This window comes from Onychostruthus taczanowskii, unplaced genomic scaffold (genome assembly GCF_017590055.1).
Source record: "Onychostruthus taczanowskii isolate IOZ18803 unplaced genomic scaffold, ASM1759005v1 scaffold24, whole genome shotgun sequence".
NCBI classification, from domain to species: domain Eukaryota; kingdom Metazoa; phylum Chordata; class Aves; order Passeriformes; family Passeridae; genus Onychostruthus; species Onychostruthus taczanowskii.
In genome coordinates, this window is record NW_024499684.1 from 8,049,187 (window position 1) to 8,066,050 (window position 16,864).

At 40.9% G+C, this 16,864-nt stretch overlaps 1 protein-coding gene across 1 annotated transcript in view; it reads right to left on the reverse strand.

Moving 5' to 3' along the window:
- MCF2L2 (MCF.2 cell line derived transforming sequence-like 2) overlaps positions 1-16,864 on the reverse strand; it is a 115,522-nt gene that overhangs the window by 84,978 nt on the left and 13,680 nt on the right. The window contains exons 4-13 of the mRNA XM_041406012.1: positions 16,687-16,777; positions 15,376-15,495; positions 9,389-9,505; positions 6,076-6,225; positions 4,947-5,071; positions 3,321-3,435; positions 2,543-2,662; positions 1,823-2,014; positions 1,284-1,475; positions 718-895 (exon numbers count right to left, since the gene is read on the reverse strand). Of these exons, the coding sequence (XP_041261946.1) occupies positions 718-895; positions 1,284-1,475; positions 1,823-2,014; positions 2,543-2,662; positions 3,321-3,435; positions 4,947-5,071; positions 6,076-6,225; positions 9,389-9,505; positions 15,376-15,495; positions 16,687-16,777 (1,400 nt within the window). The remainder of the gene's footprint in view (positions 1-717; positions 896-1,283; positions 1,476-1,822; positions 2,015-2,542; positions 2,663-3,320; positions 3,436-4,946; positions 5,072-6,075; positions 6,226-9,388; positions 9,506-15,375; positions 15,496-16,686; positions 16,778-16,864) is intronic.

Consider the following 16,864-nt stretch of genomic DNA (forward strand, 5'->3'; position numbering starts at 1 on the left):
GAATAGCCCTAAAGGTTCCAAAGGGACAACCTCTTCCTGCCACCAAGCACAGGAACCAAGGCCACAGGACTGGTCTCCAGGATACAGTGTTTCAAATTAGCTTCACCCATGTTCCCTTTGCAGAAAACGGCTATCTTGGCTAAACACACCTACTAACTTCAATTCAGGAACTTTCAGTAATTTCCAAACAGAAGCAATGCCCAATTTCTGTGGTTAGCAGAGGACAAGGTAGAAAGTGAACTAACATCTATGTAGAGTGGGAAAAGCAAAAATTCCACAAATGAGTCGGTGTCACTCACTAATGGACCCTTAATTTTGCAAGTATCTGATTGCAACTTGAGGAATTTTGACACTTGAAAGCCAAATATTCACATTACATTATCTGCAGTATAAAAGAGGTTCACATGCTTACATTGCAGGCTTGCATTGTCTACGCTGGTGTGGGTATTTGGGAATTAGCAATACAAGACACACTGAGACACAGTATGGAAATTTACTCTGTAGATTAGACCCAGGAGGAGAAACCTGGTGGGTTTTTTGATTCACCCTTGTTTGTATGTTTGCAGTGAGAGATATTTCATATTCATTTTTACTAGCTGGACCTACGAGGCTGACACTACACATCAAATTCAAGTGTTCATTCTGATAACAAAAATCAAACATGACCATGTGGACAAAACATTGGTGTGAATCTGAAAGCAGCTGCTCATGGCCTACCTACTGCTGCTGGTCTGGTAATCTTTGGTGATGCTCGCTTTGGGGAAGATTCAGGATGTGGAGCAACAGGTTGTACTGGCCGGGTCTGTTTGGCTGCCAGCTTCTTCAGACTTACTTGCCTCTTGTCAAACATTTCTTGCACATCTTCGAGTTTTTGTACAATTCTTTGGGCATTGGCCTTGACAAAGAAAAGGCAAACAACAAATGGTTGTCAGTGCTGGACTGAGTGAGTGAAGAAAGGACTTGTATTACCAGACTCAGACTAGAGCTGGAGATCACACTGTGCTGCAGTTTATTGCAGCCCGGTCCATGCATTCTGCCCAGATCACAGTTTCGCTGACCGAGACGTGGTGACTCAAGCAGTGTTTCTAGCACTGCTCTGAAGAAACTGACGTAAGTGTTGCATGACTGCTCTTATGAGTAAAACTTACTGCCACAAATACTGACCTCTATGCCCTTTTGGAGTAGGGAAAGAAGCAGATTTTAGCAGACTCAAATATATAGCCCAGTACACTTTCATGGACAAAACAATCAGAAATTTTTAACTTCTAGGTGAGCACATGCACCTTTATTTCAGGGGTGAGGATCATGTCAAACTGATTGTAGAACTCCTTCGGGTTGGAGAGCTGGTGTTCCTTAGCTGTTACCAAGAACTTCTCAATTTCAACGAGTGCAGTTTCAGCTCCCTCTTGTGACTGGCACTTGTCCACAGCTTGGGAAGCTAAGAGGTAGATTCCAGCTTCGCACCATTGGCTTGCCTTTAAAGAAAAGAGGGGGAAGAAGACTATCATCACTGAGAGTTCAAGCTGTCAGCTGTTGCTTCTACTCTATGAAAAACAGATTTGCCCTAACATGTCATTAAAAGGGGATCAATGTTACTCATAGTGTGCCTGCTCATAGTTCCTGCCCACAGTCACCCCATCAGCATATGCAGAATTGGACTTGCTGAACTAATGCAAAGCTCCAATATTTATACTAACATTTACTGAATAAAACAGAGAAAAACCAAACAACTTTTTATCTTCATCATAATTACCTGAGCTAATAAAATCCTTCATTTTTAATATAACCTTGCTAGACCTGTTATCTGAGAAGGTTCACTCACCTTATCTAACTGCTTATGCAGCTCAAGAGACTTTCCCAAAATATCATATTTTTTCTTGGTCTCATTGGTAAAGTCATCACAAATCCGCCTGAGTTCAACACACTTTGGTCTAATGGAGTCAACTGCATAATGATTGTTTTGGATGAGCTGTTCTCCATGGAGAGCTAGAGACTGGGCCTTCTCCAAAGGTTCCTGTGAAATTAATGAGAAAAATCCAAATTTAGAATTACATGCATAATAAGGATAATCCTTCTCTGTAACACCTGCTGTAGCCTGGGGATAAAGGTTTGGAATATTAATATAGCTGATATGTCTTATTTTATATTTACATTGAAGGCTAACTTCCATGTCAATGAGTACATTGAAACTCGTGATGGTCCATCTGAACACCAGGAAGCAGATTTTTGTTGTGAGGGTGACCAAACACTGGAACAGGTTGCCCACTGAGATTATGGAGTCCACTTCTTCTTTCTCACATACTGGGGACAATAATTATACAAGTTTTTCCCTACCTTTTTTCCCTAGTTTTCCAAGTAATTAAATGGAACCACTGGGTCTGAAAAACCTTGGCTTCTGGAAATTAGGATCTGTGTTTTGCAATTTAAAGTAACGACTCATGAGATGAGGGTAAATCTGGACCAAAAAAAAAAAAAAAAGGACAATAACAAGTGTCTAGAATACCATGTCTATAGCAGCTAGAATACTAAATTGAGTGCAAACCTGTCCTTTCTCTTCCAGATGTTTCTGTTCCTTGAGGAGGTTCTCAACTCGAGTCACACTGTCTCCAATGTCAGTAAAACCTGCTTGTGTTTCCATGAGGTTATCCAATGTCAATTTTACCTAAAAAACAGCAACAACAAAAACATAAACCAAAAAAAAATAAACCCACCCAAAACCCCATCACAAGATACTGATAAAAATTACAACAAACATTCACCTACATCTCTGAGAAGAGTCTGCATCTCAAGTTAGTCTTTCAGTTTGTTCCAAAATGGAAAATCCAAGGAATAAATCAACAGCCAACTGTTCTTCAAAGAGTTTCCCTGCTTCTCACTAATTAGGCCCACAAAGTTTTGACAACCTGTAACTCCAAGGTTTATATCACTTCAGAATCTGTATTACTGCAGTCTCTGGGCTGACACTGGGCTTTCTGAACTGTTTTCCCTTTACTCCAGTGGAATTGATGATTTACCATCACAGAAGAATTTATGTTTGATAACTTCACACCTAAATGCAAAATTATTTATCAAGATAAATTTACTTATTGGTGTTCCACATTTTGCCCTCACAGGCTGGCACTTTCCTCACTCTGCCTTAGTCAACTGTTGTAAGACATCTGAAAGCTGTCAAGACTTTAATTTTTGAATATTCATTTCCTATTGCATAATGAAGATCTTCTCTCCCAACCTCCTTTTTGGACTGCTGGTATACTCTTAAGTATGGATAGAATTTGACCTTATTTACCAGAGAAGGCCAGACAGCACGAACAAAGAAATACCTCTCTAAAATCATGTTCAAAGTGTCGAAGCTGCAGGCACTGTTCTAGTTTTAGATGATGCTTGGTCCAAAATTGATCAAAAGCCTTTTCTGTTTCATCCAACTGAGCCAGCAACCTGTTAAGAAATTAAAATGAACAGAATGCACTTATTTCCTACAGTTAATTTCTTTTAAGTTACAGTAATTCATGGCAGAAAGCAGAGCAGGGAGATGGTGGGGAGCCCTAAACTTATGTAAGAGGGCTGTGTGTCAACTCTCCCATAAGCAAAAGAGAATGAAATTTGCAGTAGGACAGGTGGGAATGTGACAGATGAGTGACAACTACATGGATCTACTGTGGCAGAGGCACTTGAAGCTGTTCCATGTGCTGGCAGCCAAGGGCAGCTGTCACTCCCTAGCTTCCACCCAATGCTTCAAAGATAATCCGTCCCCAAATGATGCAGATTAAATATTATGCAATTATTATTTTATGGAATGATTAAACCAGAACTCTACAACTTGTTAATTTTCTTCACCATTCAGAAATAGGCAAGGGCTGAATAATTTTTCCTAGTCCATTAAAAACAATAGATTAGGAGCTCATAATTACTCCCATGGACATTGTTTTACTTTGTGTAAATGATGAAACATTGATTTGCAAAGACATTAATCTCAAGGTGTCATATCTTCAGTAAAATATCTGACACCAGGCTAGTGAGTCATCCTCACAGTTTCTCAATGATCCATTAATTATGAAGTAGAACAGTTTTAAACAAGTAGAAAAAATGAAAAGGAAGTGTTCTCTGAATATTTTGTATTTCAATAGATGGGCATTCTTTGGGCAGATAGGGGATCAGTGCATGCTGAAATAAAGTTATTGGGTCAAATGCCAATAGCTCCCTCCTATTTGTCTCAAAAACAAGTTTCTGTTTTCAATCTATCCCTGGAAAACTTCTTTTTAATCAAAGCTAGTCCTTGAATTCACAAATTCCTTTGGGATGACTGTTCAAAGGATTTTAAAGTATTCAGTGAAAAATATCAGCTCAGCTTTACTTTTAGCACCTTTGTTCCCAGTGAATGCAGACACACTGAAACCCTAGCATGGCATTTCTATTTGCTCTGCATCACATGGCACAGCAGAAACTTCTACATGGTGACTAAAAGCTTTATGGTAATAACTAGCATTGTAGGAAGGAAAGGGGGGTTCTCTCTCTATCTCTGCATCTGTGACACACAGAATGTTTCAGGTATCATCTTCATCTGCTCCTCCCCCACTGTTTCCATAGACACTCACAAGCACATCAGCCACTCATCTCACAGAGACTCAGGTACTACTTTCTAACCAGGCACAGAAGTTTGAAGGACATACATGTTATGGAGAAAATAAGTCTCACCTTAAATCTTCAGCCAGGTAGTTAGTGGTCTGACCAAAAATTACTGAGAAATTCAGGACTTGTTTTAACTTGCCTTGACAGTTTAATCGAGTCATTTCCTCTAAGCTATTTCCTTCTCTGACTTACCTGTCCATAAATCCTGAGTACGCGAACCAGTGGTAATTTATAACCTGAATATTTAAATTATTTAAATTACATTTGCATCTCCTAGGAATAAATTAACAAGTTGCACAAGGTAATTTAGATCCACTGACCTTTCCACTGTGGCCACATTTTCCAGTTCATCTGGACTGAGTTTGCTGTTGGCACTTCGGGTGACTGGCTCCCGGATGCATGTCAGTAAGGTGGCCCCCTGCTTCACTGCTAGCTTCAGCTCATCCTGAGGGGAAAAAAACCAAGCCAAAACCCAAATTGTATGTACTTCTAACAACACATCTCTTAGATGACAACAGAGTAATGATAAAGGATGATCCTTTCATAGGTACAAAATACTTGAAACAAAATATAAATGCTTACCCAAGGTGGTATGTTTTTCTAGCAAATGCAGAGACCTAACTCTTTTACCTTTGAATAGTAGATCTATTTCTGAGAACAGGAATAGAGTAATTCTGAGCAGATTGAATATCTGACCAGGCCACTTGCAGAATAAATTATTCTACCAAGAATTGAATGTATGCTGTAGATTATGAGCTGAGAGATTGGGCTGAGACATTTCATTTCTTAATGGAATTTCATTAAACAACATTGTGCCATGCTGAGCCATAGTACATAAGCTATAAGAAGTCATCCACAGAAGTGTCTTCCCAGCATGGAGCAATAAAAAAGATAATGAGGCTCAAACATAAACTTGTCAGATGACGAATCCCCACATCACTGCACAGTTCTTCCATAAAAATTGTTCTTGTGCTAATACAGCTTAGGTAGTATTTTTAATCTTGTGTTTAACCTAAGGCATTTGCTGACAGCAGTAATATTTACTTCTGATCCTTACTCTGCAAAGCCAAACTAGACCCAACTTTTTTTTAAACAAAACAACAGCCATCATCTAGTTAGATCGTTCTGTCTATTCCTGACTATCCTCACAGATGTTCTCTGTTTCTGCTCCAATATAAGTCCATCCTTTCTGGTGAACTCTTCATGCTATTCCAGATGTGATCCCATTACTCCCTCTCACACAGTGAAAGTGAGACTTCCCTATTGTATCATTCCTGAAGCTGTAAAATGTCCTTTTCCACAGCTGAATCGAATTGACCTCCTAAACCCAGGTGTCTGTCCTCCTCCTCAGTAGTTTCCAGACAATGGGTTGCCAAGGAATGGCAGAAAATTTTGTTAGATCAGAGCTCATCTATTACACTGCTGGAGCCATCATGGGGCAACAATCACCTTCAGCTTGCTGTGGTGCTCAGTGTGTGAGGAGAGAAGCTCCTCTGTGCACTGCACATCGTTGGGAAGTTCAGTCTCTGCTAAGTCTGTTCCAAAGGTCTGTAGCATCTGTGCTGTTGTTTTTACTGTCATTGCAAAGTTTTCAATGGCCTGGAAAAGCAAAAGCATAAAGTCACAGATTGGTTATTTACCCTTAGCCCTTTAACAACATTTTGTGCTTCAGGCACACCATGCTGCAAGTATTACATGCCTGTAAAGCTGGTCACATTGCCTTTTTTTGGGTGGACGTGCTTAAAGTTACAAATTAAACCATGTGTCACAAATGACCTTTTCACAGGTCTGCACATATTGTTACCTCTGTGAGCCAATGGGGAACTCCCAGAGCTCAGCAGACATAATGAAACCACAGAGGACATCAGCTTCAAAGGCAGGCCTGGAACTTCAGATCCTCTGCCTATGCTTGCTGGGAAATTCTCCTCCATTTAAAATTTTAATGAAGGCTTTATTTAAGTTGAGAACACTACTAAAATATATAGGGCAAAGCCTTTATATTTATACAGCCATTGTTCACTCAGCAGTAATCTGTCTTTCCCTGACTTCTGAATATGTGCTTTTCCATCCTGCCTATCTGTACAAGATGCATTCTAGTCCCTTCCTCCCATCTGTCCATGCTAGTACACAAATACAGGAACAAGTAACTACAAATACAGTTAAAATGCATAAATTCATAGGATCATTGCTGTTTCTTTTTCACTTGGGTGCACCAATGCAAAACTTGTCAGAAATCTGGTTTTTATGAAGAATGGGGAAGTGAGGAAGGCTAAAAAAACACAATGCCACCTTTTCAGAGCAGAATATAATGTTCAGACCTGTGGCATGAGATTAAACCTTTATATCTAGTAGCAAGTAACTGCATGGGATGTTTTTCCATGATCATGCTCAAATCTGGGGGTGGTTGTGTTATTCTGTATAGCTCTTTATTCTTTGTACATTTTCATCTAATCCCCCACAGGTTTGAGTCAGTCAACGAGCACTAGGGATGCTCTTGCACCCAATGAAACACTATGTAGTTGTTGCACACTGCATTCCTTTTTCCAGCAATGATGGGAATTCACTGTTTGCAACAGTGACAGAAGAAATTATGCTTTGTGCTCAGTGAAAAACAAACTGGGGGTAGATCACCATTCAAAAGGTGTAGAGAGAAATTAGCCCACATTTGTGGTCTCAATCATGCCCCCCATGAAGGAATGCTAGCAGAGTTCACAGCCTTCTTCCCTTTTCCCCCATAAATTCATGTCTGCTTTCAACACAAGCAGCACAGACCCACACATGCTCTATCTTGGTGCTCTGCAGCTGTATGCTGCTGTTCTCAGCACTGAAGCTACTGGATTAGAGTTGGCTGGAATGTCACACTTCTGACTGCAACACAAGACGTGGCCATTCATGACCAAAGGCCATTTACTGAAAGCCAAAAATGCACTCTGGGGCCAAGAAAGTCCATAGGCTCCTGGCAGCCAAGAGAGAAGAGCAGAAACAGGGAGTGATGCAAGGAGGGTGCTGTGTCACTGGCATTTAGCCAGGGTGTAAAGCTTTTTCAGAAGAAAAGCACTGGCAGGATAGGATATGAGGACACTGAGAGAAGCAGCAAAGGGCATGAAGACCATAGCTCAGCAAGACTGGAAGTCAGATTGTTTCAAGGTGCAATGGAAGCAGACATTTCCCTGATGACAGCCTCTTATCCAGCAGATATTCCTTGGCTGACTGCACCATGAACTTGTCAGTGTTTCACTTAATAGCATGTTTGCCCCCACTTTCTCCTGTGTACATGAGCAATAAATTGTTTCATGTACCTAAGTTACATCTGTGGATTGTTTTTTTTTCCAGTTTCTGTGCTTGGTAAAAATTTTTCCAACAAATTTAACCAAAACCTCTGGGGATTATACAGCCCTACTGCCCTAAATTCTTGGCTCATTTTGTTTGCATATTTTTCCAAAATATGTATTATTTCTTTATGTAAACCCCTGTCATTAATAAGTAATACAACCTTTCTTGTGCCTCTTTTTATCCCCCTTCATATTTTCAAACCTTTTGCTGTTTGAAAGCTCTTATAGATGATTCATTTCTTCACACTCCCTCTTCCTGCAAGGACAGTTTCATATTTTTGATGCTTTTGACACATAAGCCTATTCACTCATCTCAACCTTAACCTCATTATAGTCAACACAGTTATAAATGTAGAAAATCAATGTTAGACAAAGTTCAGATTCTATGTTTGCATATTCAGAAGCCTGAAATATTTGTTGGCTCTCAAGGAGACTAAAATTTAATTTTATAAGGACAGCAAAGCACGAAAACTATAGAAAGAAAGTGACAAAAATGCAGAAAAGCTCTTTTTATGAGTTTGGTGTAACCTGCCCAGTAGCAACCACAGACTCAAACCCAGGGCTGCTCAGAACTTTGCAAAATATTGAGGCTCACATTGGATGTGTGCTGTAATATATCTTATAGTCTTGCAAGTAGACCCACAAAGACAGATGCAAACATTGTATAAACTCTCTGTGAAATTAATTACTTTTCAAGGATTGTGACCCAGCTTAGCCCATTTTTGCTTAGGAAGATTGAAACAATATTTTGTCTGCTAACGTGCTGGAGTTTGGAGTCTGTTTTTTGTGAACTGTCATCTTAACTGGGCACCATAATGAATTGTTTACATTGTTTTGAAGCAGGCACTGAAATGCATTAACCAGCCCAAAAAGGGAACAATCAAACCTGTACAAGTTTCCTCAACAGAACAAAAAATATTTTGCCTTCCTACTAACAACTGTTCTTCAGTTACCCAAAATAAGACCCAGCTGGAGTGCATGCTTGTATAGTGCAGAAATGAAAAATAAAATATAGTGCCCTGAGTATTTTTATTCTCTTAAAAGCATGGACATAATTAATCATTAAAGTGAGACTTTTGACCTTACTTTTGACCTTTGTAAAGTCAGCAAAGTGCTACAGCCTATTTTCAATTTCAGCTGAAGTCCTATGAATGCCATCAATTATTTAAAAGGCAAGAGAAGGCCTTGCTGAGTAAGAATAGCACGACACTGTTAGGCCCTGGGCCAGGTACACAGTGAGATGCAATTACTGCTTCCCTTACAAACTTTTGGGGAATTTGCCTTTCTCTGAGTCATGGATTTCCTCTTTCCCTGGGTCCCTAGCAGAATCCATAGGCTGTAATGCAACTGAAAAGCTCCTGCTTAATGGTTGCTCTGCATTTGTCCCTGGGACAGTCGAGGAGCAGATGTGCAAGAGCAGCAGCACTCACCGTGCGGTGATGGATCCACTGGCTGTGGCCGTACTCCAGGGTTCCTCCCAGCTCCCGGGTCAGCTGGCTCTTGTCAATGTAGCCATGCAGATCAGAGACAGAATTTAACATGATGATCTGAAACGAATCCAAACACACTGGACTGAGAGAAATAACATGCCTTTCAGTCATTGTTCCTAGGATTGGGGTTTGCCTGAACATGGATGACCACTGCAGTTCCACCAGAGGCTATCAGTTCTCATCTTGCATTTTGTCATGCCATGGCCAAAGTTTATTTTCCCTACATTTTGCCTTCTCAATGTGTACATGGACATTCTTGAACCAACCTTGGTTTGACATCATCTTCCTCCTTGCAGGGCTGACTCATTTTGCCTGTGCATCAAGAGCCAAAGTATGGTATTGATAATGTTCAGACAAGGTTCCATAACATATTTTATTCTCTAGATAACACTTATTTACAGAGAAATAGAGGCACAGGCAAGTTAAACAGCTTCTTCAACACCAACCACTTGATCCAGGGAAGTGCTGAAATGAAACCATTGAGAATAAGATTTTTCGTTCCATTTTCAGAATTTTTTTTGGCACTGTATGTTCACTGAATTCACTGGCATTTTTCCATTTAAAATCATAATGAAAAAGAAAGGAGAAATACAGCCAGATCAATTATTTTACTTTAGAATCTCCTTACCACTAGACTTGCTTGAAGAAAGCCAAACAAGACTTGAGTTCAGCTTCAGATAAGCAGCATTAACTTTTGGCAACCACTGTAAATTTGTCAACACAAGTGGTTACACAAGTAATACTTGTTTATTGTTGTTGCAACAGCTAGAAGATATGCCATGATTTCAGCAACAGAAGAATAAAAAGTTGTGTAGAAATGACTACGAAGTTTAAATAAATAAATATCAAAAATATGTCAAATGTGTTACTTGATCCTATTTAAAGAAAGCTTAAGTGGCTCTGCATGTCAGCAGGCTCCAATGGTGCATGGTAACTACACTGACAAACACTGGACAGTGAGATGAGTGTAGATGTATGGAGACAAGAGGATGCATATTCTAGGATAAGAGTTCTCTAAGAAAAGCCTCAAGAACAAACCTGGACACGTTTTTAGCTGGTCTTTGTTACAGAATCTTTCTAATTCAGGTTGGCGGGAACCTCAACTCTCTAGTCCAACTTTTTTCTCAAAGCTGTGTCAGCTGTGAGATCAAACCAGGCTGCTCAGGTCTTTATCCACCTAAGACTAAAAACTTCAAAGTATTGAGACTGTACAACCTCTTTGGGCAGTCTGGTCTGTGCCTGACTGTCTTTGTGGTGAGCAAGTTTTTACTTATGTCAAGTCAGAGCTGCCCTTGTTTCACTTTATGTCAGTTATTTTTTATCCTGCCACCACACACAAGCTGGCTGCAGTGCCCACTAACCCAGAGGGACTGGAAAGCTGCTGCTATATCATATTAACCCTCCCAAGCCTTCCCTTCTCCACATTAGGCAAGCACAATTCCCTCAGCATCTTCTTACAGAACACATGCTCCAAGTCCTGACCTTCTTGGCTTTCCAAGATTACTCCAGATTAATATTTTTATTGTACTAGGGGAACCAAAACTCAGGGTGTTCTCAATGTGAATTAATTAGAGCCAAGTAAAGGGGGATGCATAGTTGTCTCAACCTGTTGGCTATGCTCCTGTTCATACTGCTCCTGTTAATGCAGGATGCTGATGGCTTCCTTTGCTGCCAGGCCACACTCTGGCTCATGTACAGCTTGCTGTCTACCATGTTTCCAGCTCCTTTTCTGTAGAGATGCTCCCCAGATAGTCAGGCTACAGTGTGAATTGTCAACCACACAACTGTTGCGTTGTCGGAAGGGAAGAACATGAGTTCTTGAGTAAGAAAATCCTTGTGGAAAGAAACTCTTTCCCAGTTGCAGGACTTTGCTTTGCCCCTTTGGTATATATAAAATAATATGCTGGCCAGCCCATTCCTTGAGTTTTTGTTCCAGTGGCCCTGTCTTGGAGCATACCATGTGCTCCTCCTGGTTTAGTGTCATTTGCACACTTGATGACAGTGCAGCCTGTTGCCTCTTCCATGTCATTGATGAAGGCATCAAGCAGGGCAGATCCCAGCAGATATCACTCACTACAACACTCCACTTGCTGCCCACTTCCAGGCAGAGTATGACCCATTACCATTACCCTCCTAACCCATCATGAAACTAGGTTTTAAAACCACATGTAGTTGTCCATCCATCCAGACTTAAACTTGACTTGGATACAAGAATATAGTGGAGGATGCATCTAGCCCCAGGGAGCCATACAGGCTGAAAACTCTCAAGTAGGCCCTCACTCTGTTCTTTTTCACTTCCAGCAGTTCATCTTCTCCTTAACCCCTGTCTTTAAACACAGAAACAAGATCATCTTGTTGGTGAAGAAACTGTGGCAAAGAAAGGTATCTCAGCCAAAGTTAAAGGAAAAACTGTTCCCTGAATGTGTCATGAAACATTGTTCTGTTATGATCAAAGCCAGAAAGCTCAAAAAGCTGCATCATCTTGAAAAGGCCTCACACTGGAACATAAAGTCTATGCACTAATTCTGAACTGGAAATCACATTTGAAAAAGTAAATCTTAACTGCTTTGTAGCTCTTCCCCATCAGAGATGTTGCTGACAAGATGGAACTCTTCTGATACTTCAAACCTCACTGAAACCACAGAGGTACACTGTTATGCAGTTTTCTTTTAGAAAGAATTTTATATTTGTTTTAACTTGGTACGCTCAGCATGAGCCACTAAACAAACCTATTAATATTGCCAGCTATGGTGCTACCCAACGGGGTGTGGGTCTTCACCATGCAGGCATTCCTGCAGGAGAAAGCCTATGAGCAATCCAGCATCCATCTAAAAAACCAATCTAAGTGAGCATTAGCATCTCCCATGCTGCTTGCCAGACAGGAGACAGTCACAGTCAGTCACCTGGAGAGTGCAAAGGAGCAGGAGTTTAGAAGAGAAGGATCAGTGTGGAACATGGAGCTGTGGGGGGGCTGATCTGGATGGGTTAGGCTGTCAAAAAGAAGTCACAGCCTACAAAGCTCAGGGAAGTACTTGCTGTGGACAGATTGTTCAGACTTTTCTGTATGTTCTGAAGATACTTTAATTCACTTCCTATGACGGGATGTTCCTTGGGTGCATCTCTGGGTGTTTCTTTTGAATTCATAGATTTTAATCTCAGATGAACCCTACTGTGTCTACTATATTTCTATATCTTCATCCTGGCTAATGATATCTACTCATATCACTATCCCAATAGAAATTTACTTGATCAGGTTTTATTACCCACATTTGTATGTCAATGTGATATAAATCCTGCATTTCCTTTTTGTGTCTGGTTGGTAATTTCAGCCTTTATTTCCAGCTCCTGTTTGATCTTCCGGTTTCTACTCATTCCAGTATTGATTTAACCCAGAAAATCTATTTTACTGAGCATATTTGCAGTCTGATAGCTCAAATAAACTATTAAACAAATGTTTCCTTAACAAACACACACAATATTCTTGGAGCTCGTTTTGAATGCTCATGTCTTGGTCCTGACTCACAGCTGTGATAGGAAATGCCACCCATCCACGGGCCAGTTATGACATGAATGTTGTCATAGAGCCAAACACACAACACAAACAAACAACCTGCCAAGAATTTAAAAGATCATGGTGATACTGAAGATAGGTACTGATCCCTAATTCCTTGAGTAAGGACCTCTCCAGTGGGACAAGAACTCTGTGGTCCTGTTCTCCTGCTTGGCACTTAGGATGCTGTTTTCAAGGAGGACAAAGAGATATTGCTCTCAGTAACTTCCCTGCTCTGAAACTGGGGTATGCAAGACGTGCCCAGGTGGTATTTTTAAGATGGGAAACACAGGAGAAAAGCCCCCCCAGAGAGCATGACAGATGCCAGGAACTTACACCACCTGTAGTACAACCCTAAGTAATTTAGAATAGCATCAGACATATGTGGGCAGCCTGTCTACAAATCTGACAGGCTGTCTAAAGACATCTGGGCAGGAGGCGGCAAGCATGTCATGCTCTTAGTTTTTGTAAGGCTGCTCTCTAAGAGCTCTGTGGGCATACCCAGGATGGCTCAAAATATCCAAGATGACCCCACACTAAACTGATATCTTGATTTTCCTGCCTGTAAGAAAGATAAGTTAGCATTTCATACTTAATGCAGTGCTTGACCCCTGCCTAGAACTAACCTCCCTTCCAACTTTGATCCTTTCCAAGTTCTGAAATACAACTCTGATGTCAAATAAATTGCTAAAAGTATACCTCTGTGGTCCTGCTTGGCACTTAGGATGCTGTTTTCAAGGAGGACAAAGAGATATTGCTCTCAGTAACTTCCCTGCTCTGAAACTGGGGTATGCAAGACGTGCCCAGGTGGTATTTTTAAGATGGGAAACACAGGAGAAAAGCCCCCCCAGAGAGCATGACAGATGCCAGGAACTTACACCACCTGTAGTACAACCCTAAGTAATTTAGAATAGCATCAGACATATGTGGGCAGCCTGTCTACAAATCTGACAGGCTGTCTAAAGACATCTGGGCAGGAGGCGGCAAGCATGTCATGCTCTTAGTTTTTGTAAGGCTGCTCTCTAAGAGCTCTGTGGGCATACCCAGGATGGCTCAAAATATCCAAGATGACCCCACACTAAACTGATATCTTGATTTTCCTGCCTGTAAGAAAGATAAGTTAGCATTTCATACTTAATGCAGTGCTTGACCCCTGCCTAGAACTAACCTCCCTTCCAACTTTGATCCTTTCCAAGTTCTGAAATACAACTCTGATGTCAAATAAATTGCTAAAAGTATAGGAAATGCTGAATTGTTGGAAAATGCCAGTCCTTGATGAAGTTGTCCCTTTCTGGGCTGCAGTCACTGGTACAACAGTTGCTATAGCAACAGATTGTGGCATATTAAATATAGGTAGATGCATTTTTTTAAGCACTATAAAATATTTTGGGTTGTATTCAAGCATAAGTTTTTCATTAACTTTGCATTTTACCAAAAAGCCACCCTTACCAAATGACAGTAAATGTTACAATTTAACCACAGTAACCAAATATCTATTCATGCTTCCTTTCCTGTGTGCACTGCAATAAACAGCTGCTGTCTCTCACTTCAGGAGAAGCAGGAAGTGTTTTCAACACCTGAACTTCAAACTTGAGTTTCAATACAGCTAGAATTTGTTAGAGGAGAGCCATAAGTATTTTGCAAAACAACATAAACCCAAAAACAAAGTCCAAAACGTCTGAAATCCCTCCAGTAAAGTTACTGTGAAGCACAATATGAGTCTGATCCAGGATGAAATATCATCAATAATCATAATTCAAGTTTATTTATAAAACTAAAAATTTTGACACCACTTGCAAACATGCAGCTAAAAACAACTCCTAAAAGACCCCTCATAGAATAATCTCCAACTCTTACAGGATAGATAACCTTCTTCCTATCACAGTCTCATCAACCTACACCATATGCCAAGTGCAAATAAAAATAAGTAAAACACAAACTCTGAATCTTGAGGGTATGGGAATCATAAAAGACATTCAGAATAAGCAATGTTACAGGGACAGTCAGTGCTGCCATGGATAACCCATCAAATAGTGCAGAATTCAGCCCTAGGCTTCTGCTGCTCTGTATTCCTGAATATTTATGTTTGTCACTGGAGTGGGATCTACCTCTGCCTACAAGAAGGGAACATCTCCACTGAATTAAAATGCCAGTACTTAAAAACTGAGTCACATTTTATAGCTAGACTGGACATAGAAACATGCCCATTAAACACTATGAACCATCCACTTTTAAATAACTCTTTGGCATCACCCCACAGACCCAGATGAAAGGCCCCAGGTGCCACTTGCAATCCTGGGTTATGGGAAATTGCTGACAGCCCAGAACTGCAGAAATGGAGAAAAGAAAATGGATGGACAAAAAACTGCATGCTTACCGGTACCTTCATTTTAAAGTCATCTCGATAGAGTTTAATGCCAATGTCAGCGATTGCCCTTTGGATAAAGCGGGAGGGTCTCAGGACAAACACCAGCTGCAGGTTTCCTGGAAATGCTCCCTGCAAGCAATATAGAATTCTTAGAAGGCACATTTCTACCTTGCAAGGGAATTTTCAGCCAAGTGTATCCTCACCAGTAGGGCTAAGTAGAAAGGACTTCTGCTCATTGCCTCAGCTGGTCCATTCAGCATGTGCTCATAGTCACTATTTCCAAACCCAGCAGGAAGACTGACCCATGGATTTTACTGCCCAGCCACACGTTATTTCATAATACAGATTTATCACAGTGCTCCAAAGTTCCTGACAAGTGCCTTTCTCCCCCATATCCAAACCCCACCAAGCCCCATTTGCACCACCACACCATAAGGTTTCCCATTTTTAGGCTGTAGCCACTAGAGGGCAAAGCTGGCTGCCCGCGTTGGTCTGGTGAGGGAAGCTGGTGGCACAGATGGATTCCCCAAGCTGACCTACCTATTCACTCTGCAAAGGGTTTTGAATCTTTTTAACCTCACATATTTTTACACACAGGCAGGCACTCAACATGTTCATCAGATATGGCCCTGCCTGCAACACCCAGCCTACATCTCTCACACTCCTCTGAGCTCATCAAGCATAGAAAAAGAACAATTTCTTGAAGAGAGCAGCAAAAAAGCCTGAGAATGAAAAACATTTCTGTCTAAATACCTTGAAAGAACTTAAAGTCGCCTTTGTCATCCTGCATCCTACACCTCTGTGTGTAAGTGCTTGGTCCTCACACAGTAAATGTTCCTAGTAAGTGATGTATATAAAACCAGCTGCTTTTTTCAGCACTGAAAATCAGTGCCCAGCTCTGAGTTTTGCAAATAAGCTATTAAGAGTTTCTGACAGAGATCGTTTACTACTGTGCAAACACAAATCCCTTGGGATCTATTTCTTTCATAAGCAGGCCACATCATTCCCTCCTCAGGGCACAGAAGGGGTACCTCTGAATACTCCTCTAGGAACCAACTTCAAATTACTAGAATTTATATTGCAGTCAACCCAGAAAACAAGGAATTTGTCCTAATTCAGCAGTAAACAAGACTATGTAATTTGTCTCTGCAGCTTCCTCCCTCTGTTATTTAACACTTACGAGCTGCAGGGCCGAGGAGAATCTGCATCCACAGCCAGAAAATAGGAGCTTAAAATGAGCACAGGAGGCTGGATCGTGTGTTGAAGGTTCAGCAGACAATTTTAATTTCTAGAAGATAAATAACAAAAGCAAGCACTTACTGCTATTCGTGTCAGGGATGCCTTGACTGCACTCCATTTGTCCCGTCGTCTGTCTATGATGATGATGAATCCGATGCTGGCAGCCTCCAGACTGCAAAACAGATGAAATAGGTGTGCTGGGTTACAGGGAGACACTCCTGTTCCAAGGCAGAGAGCTGCAGCAAAACACAGCCTCCGT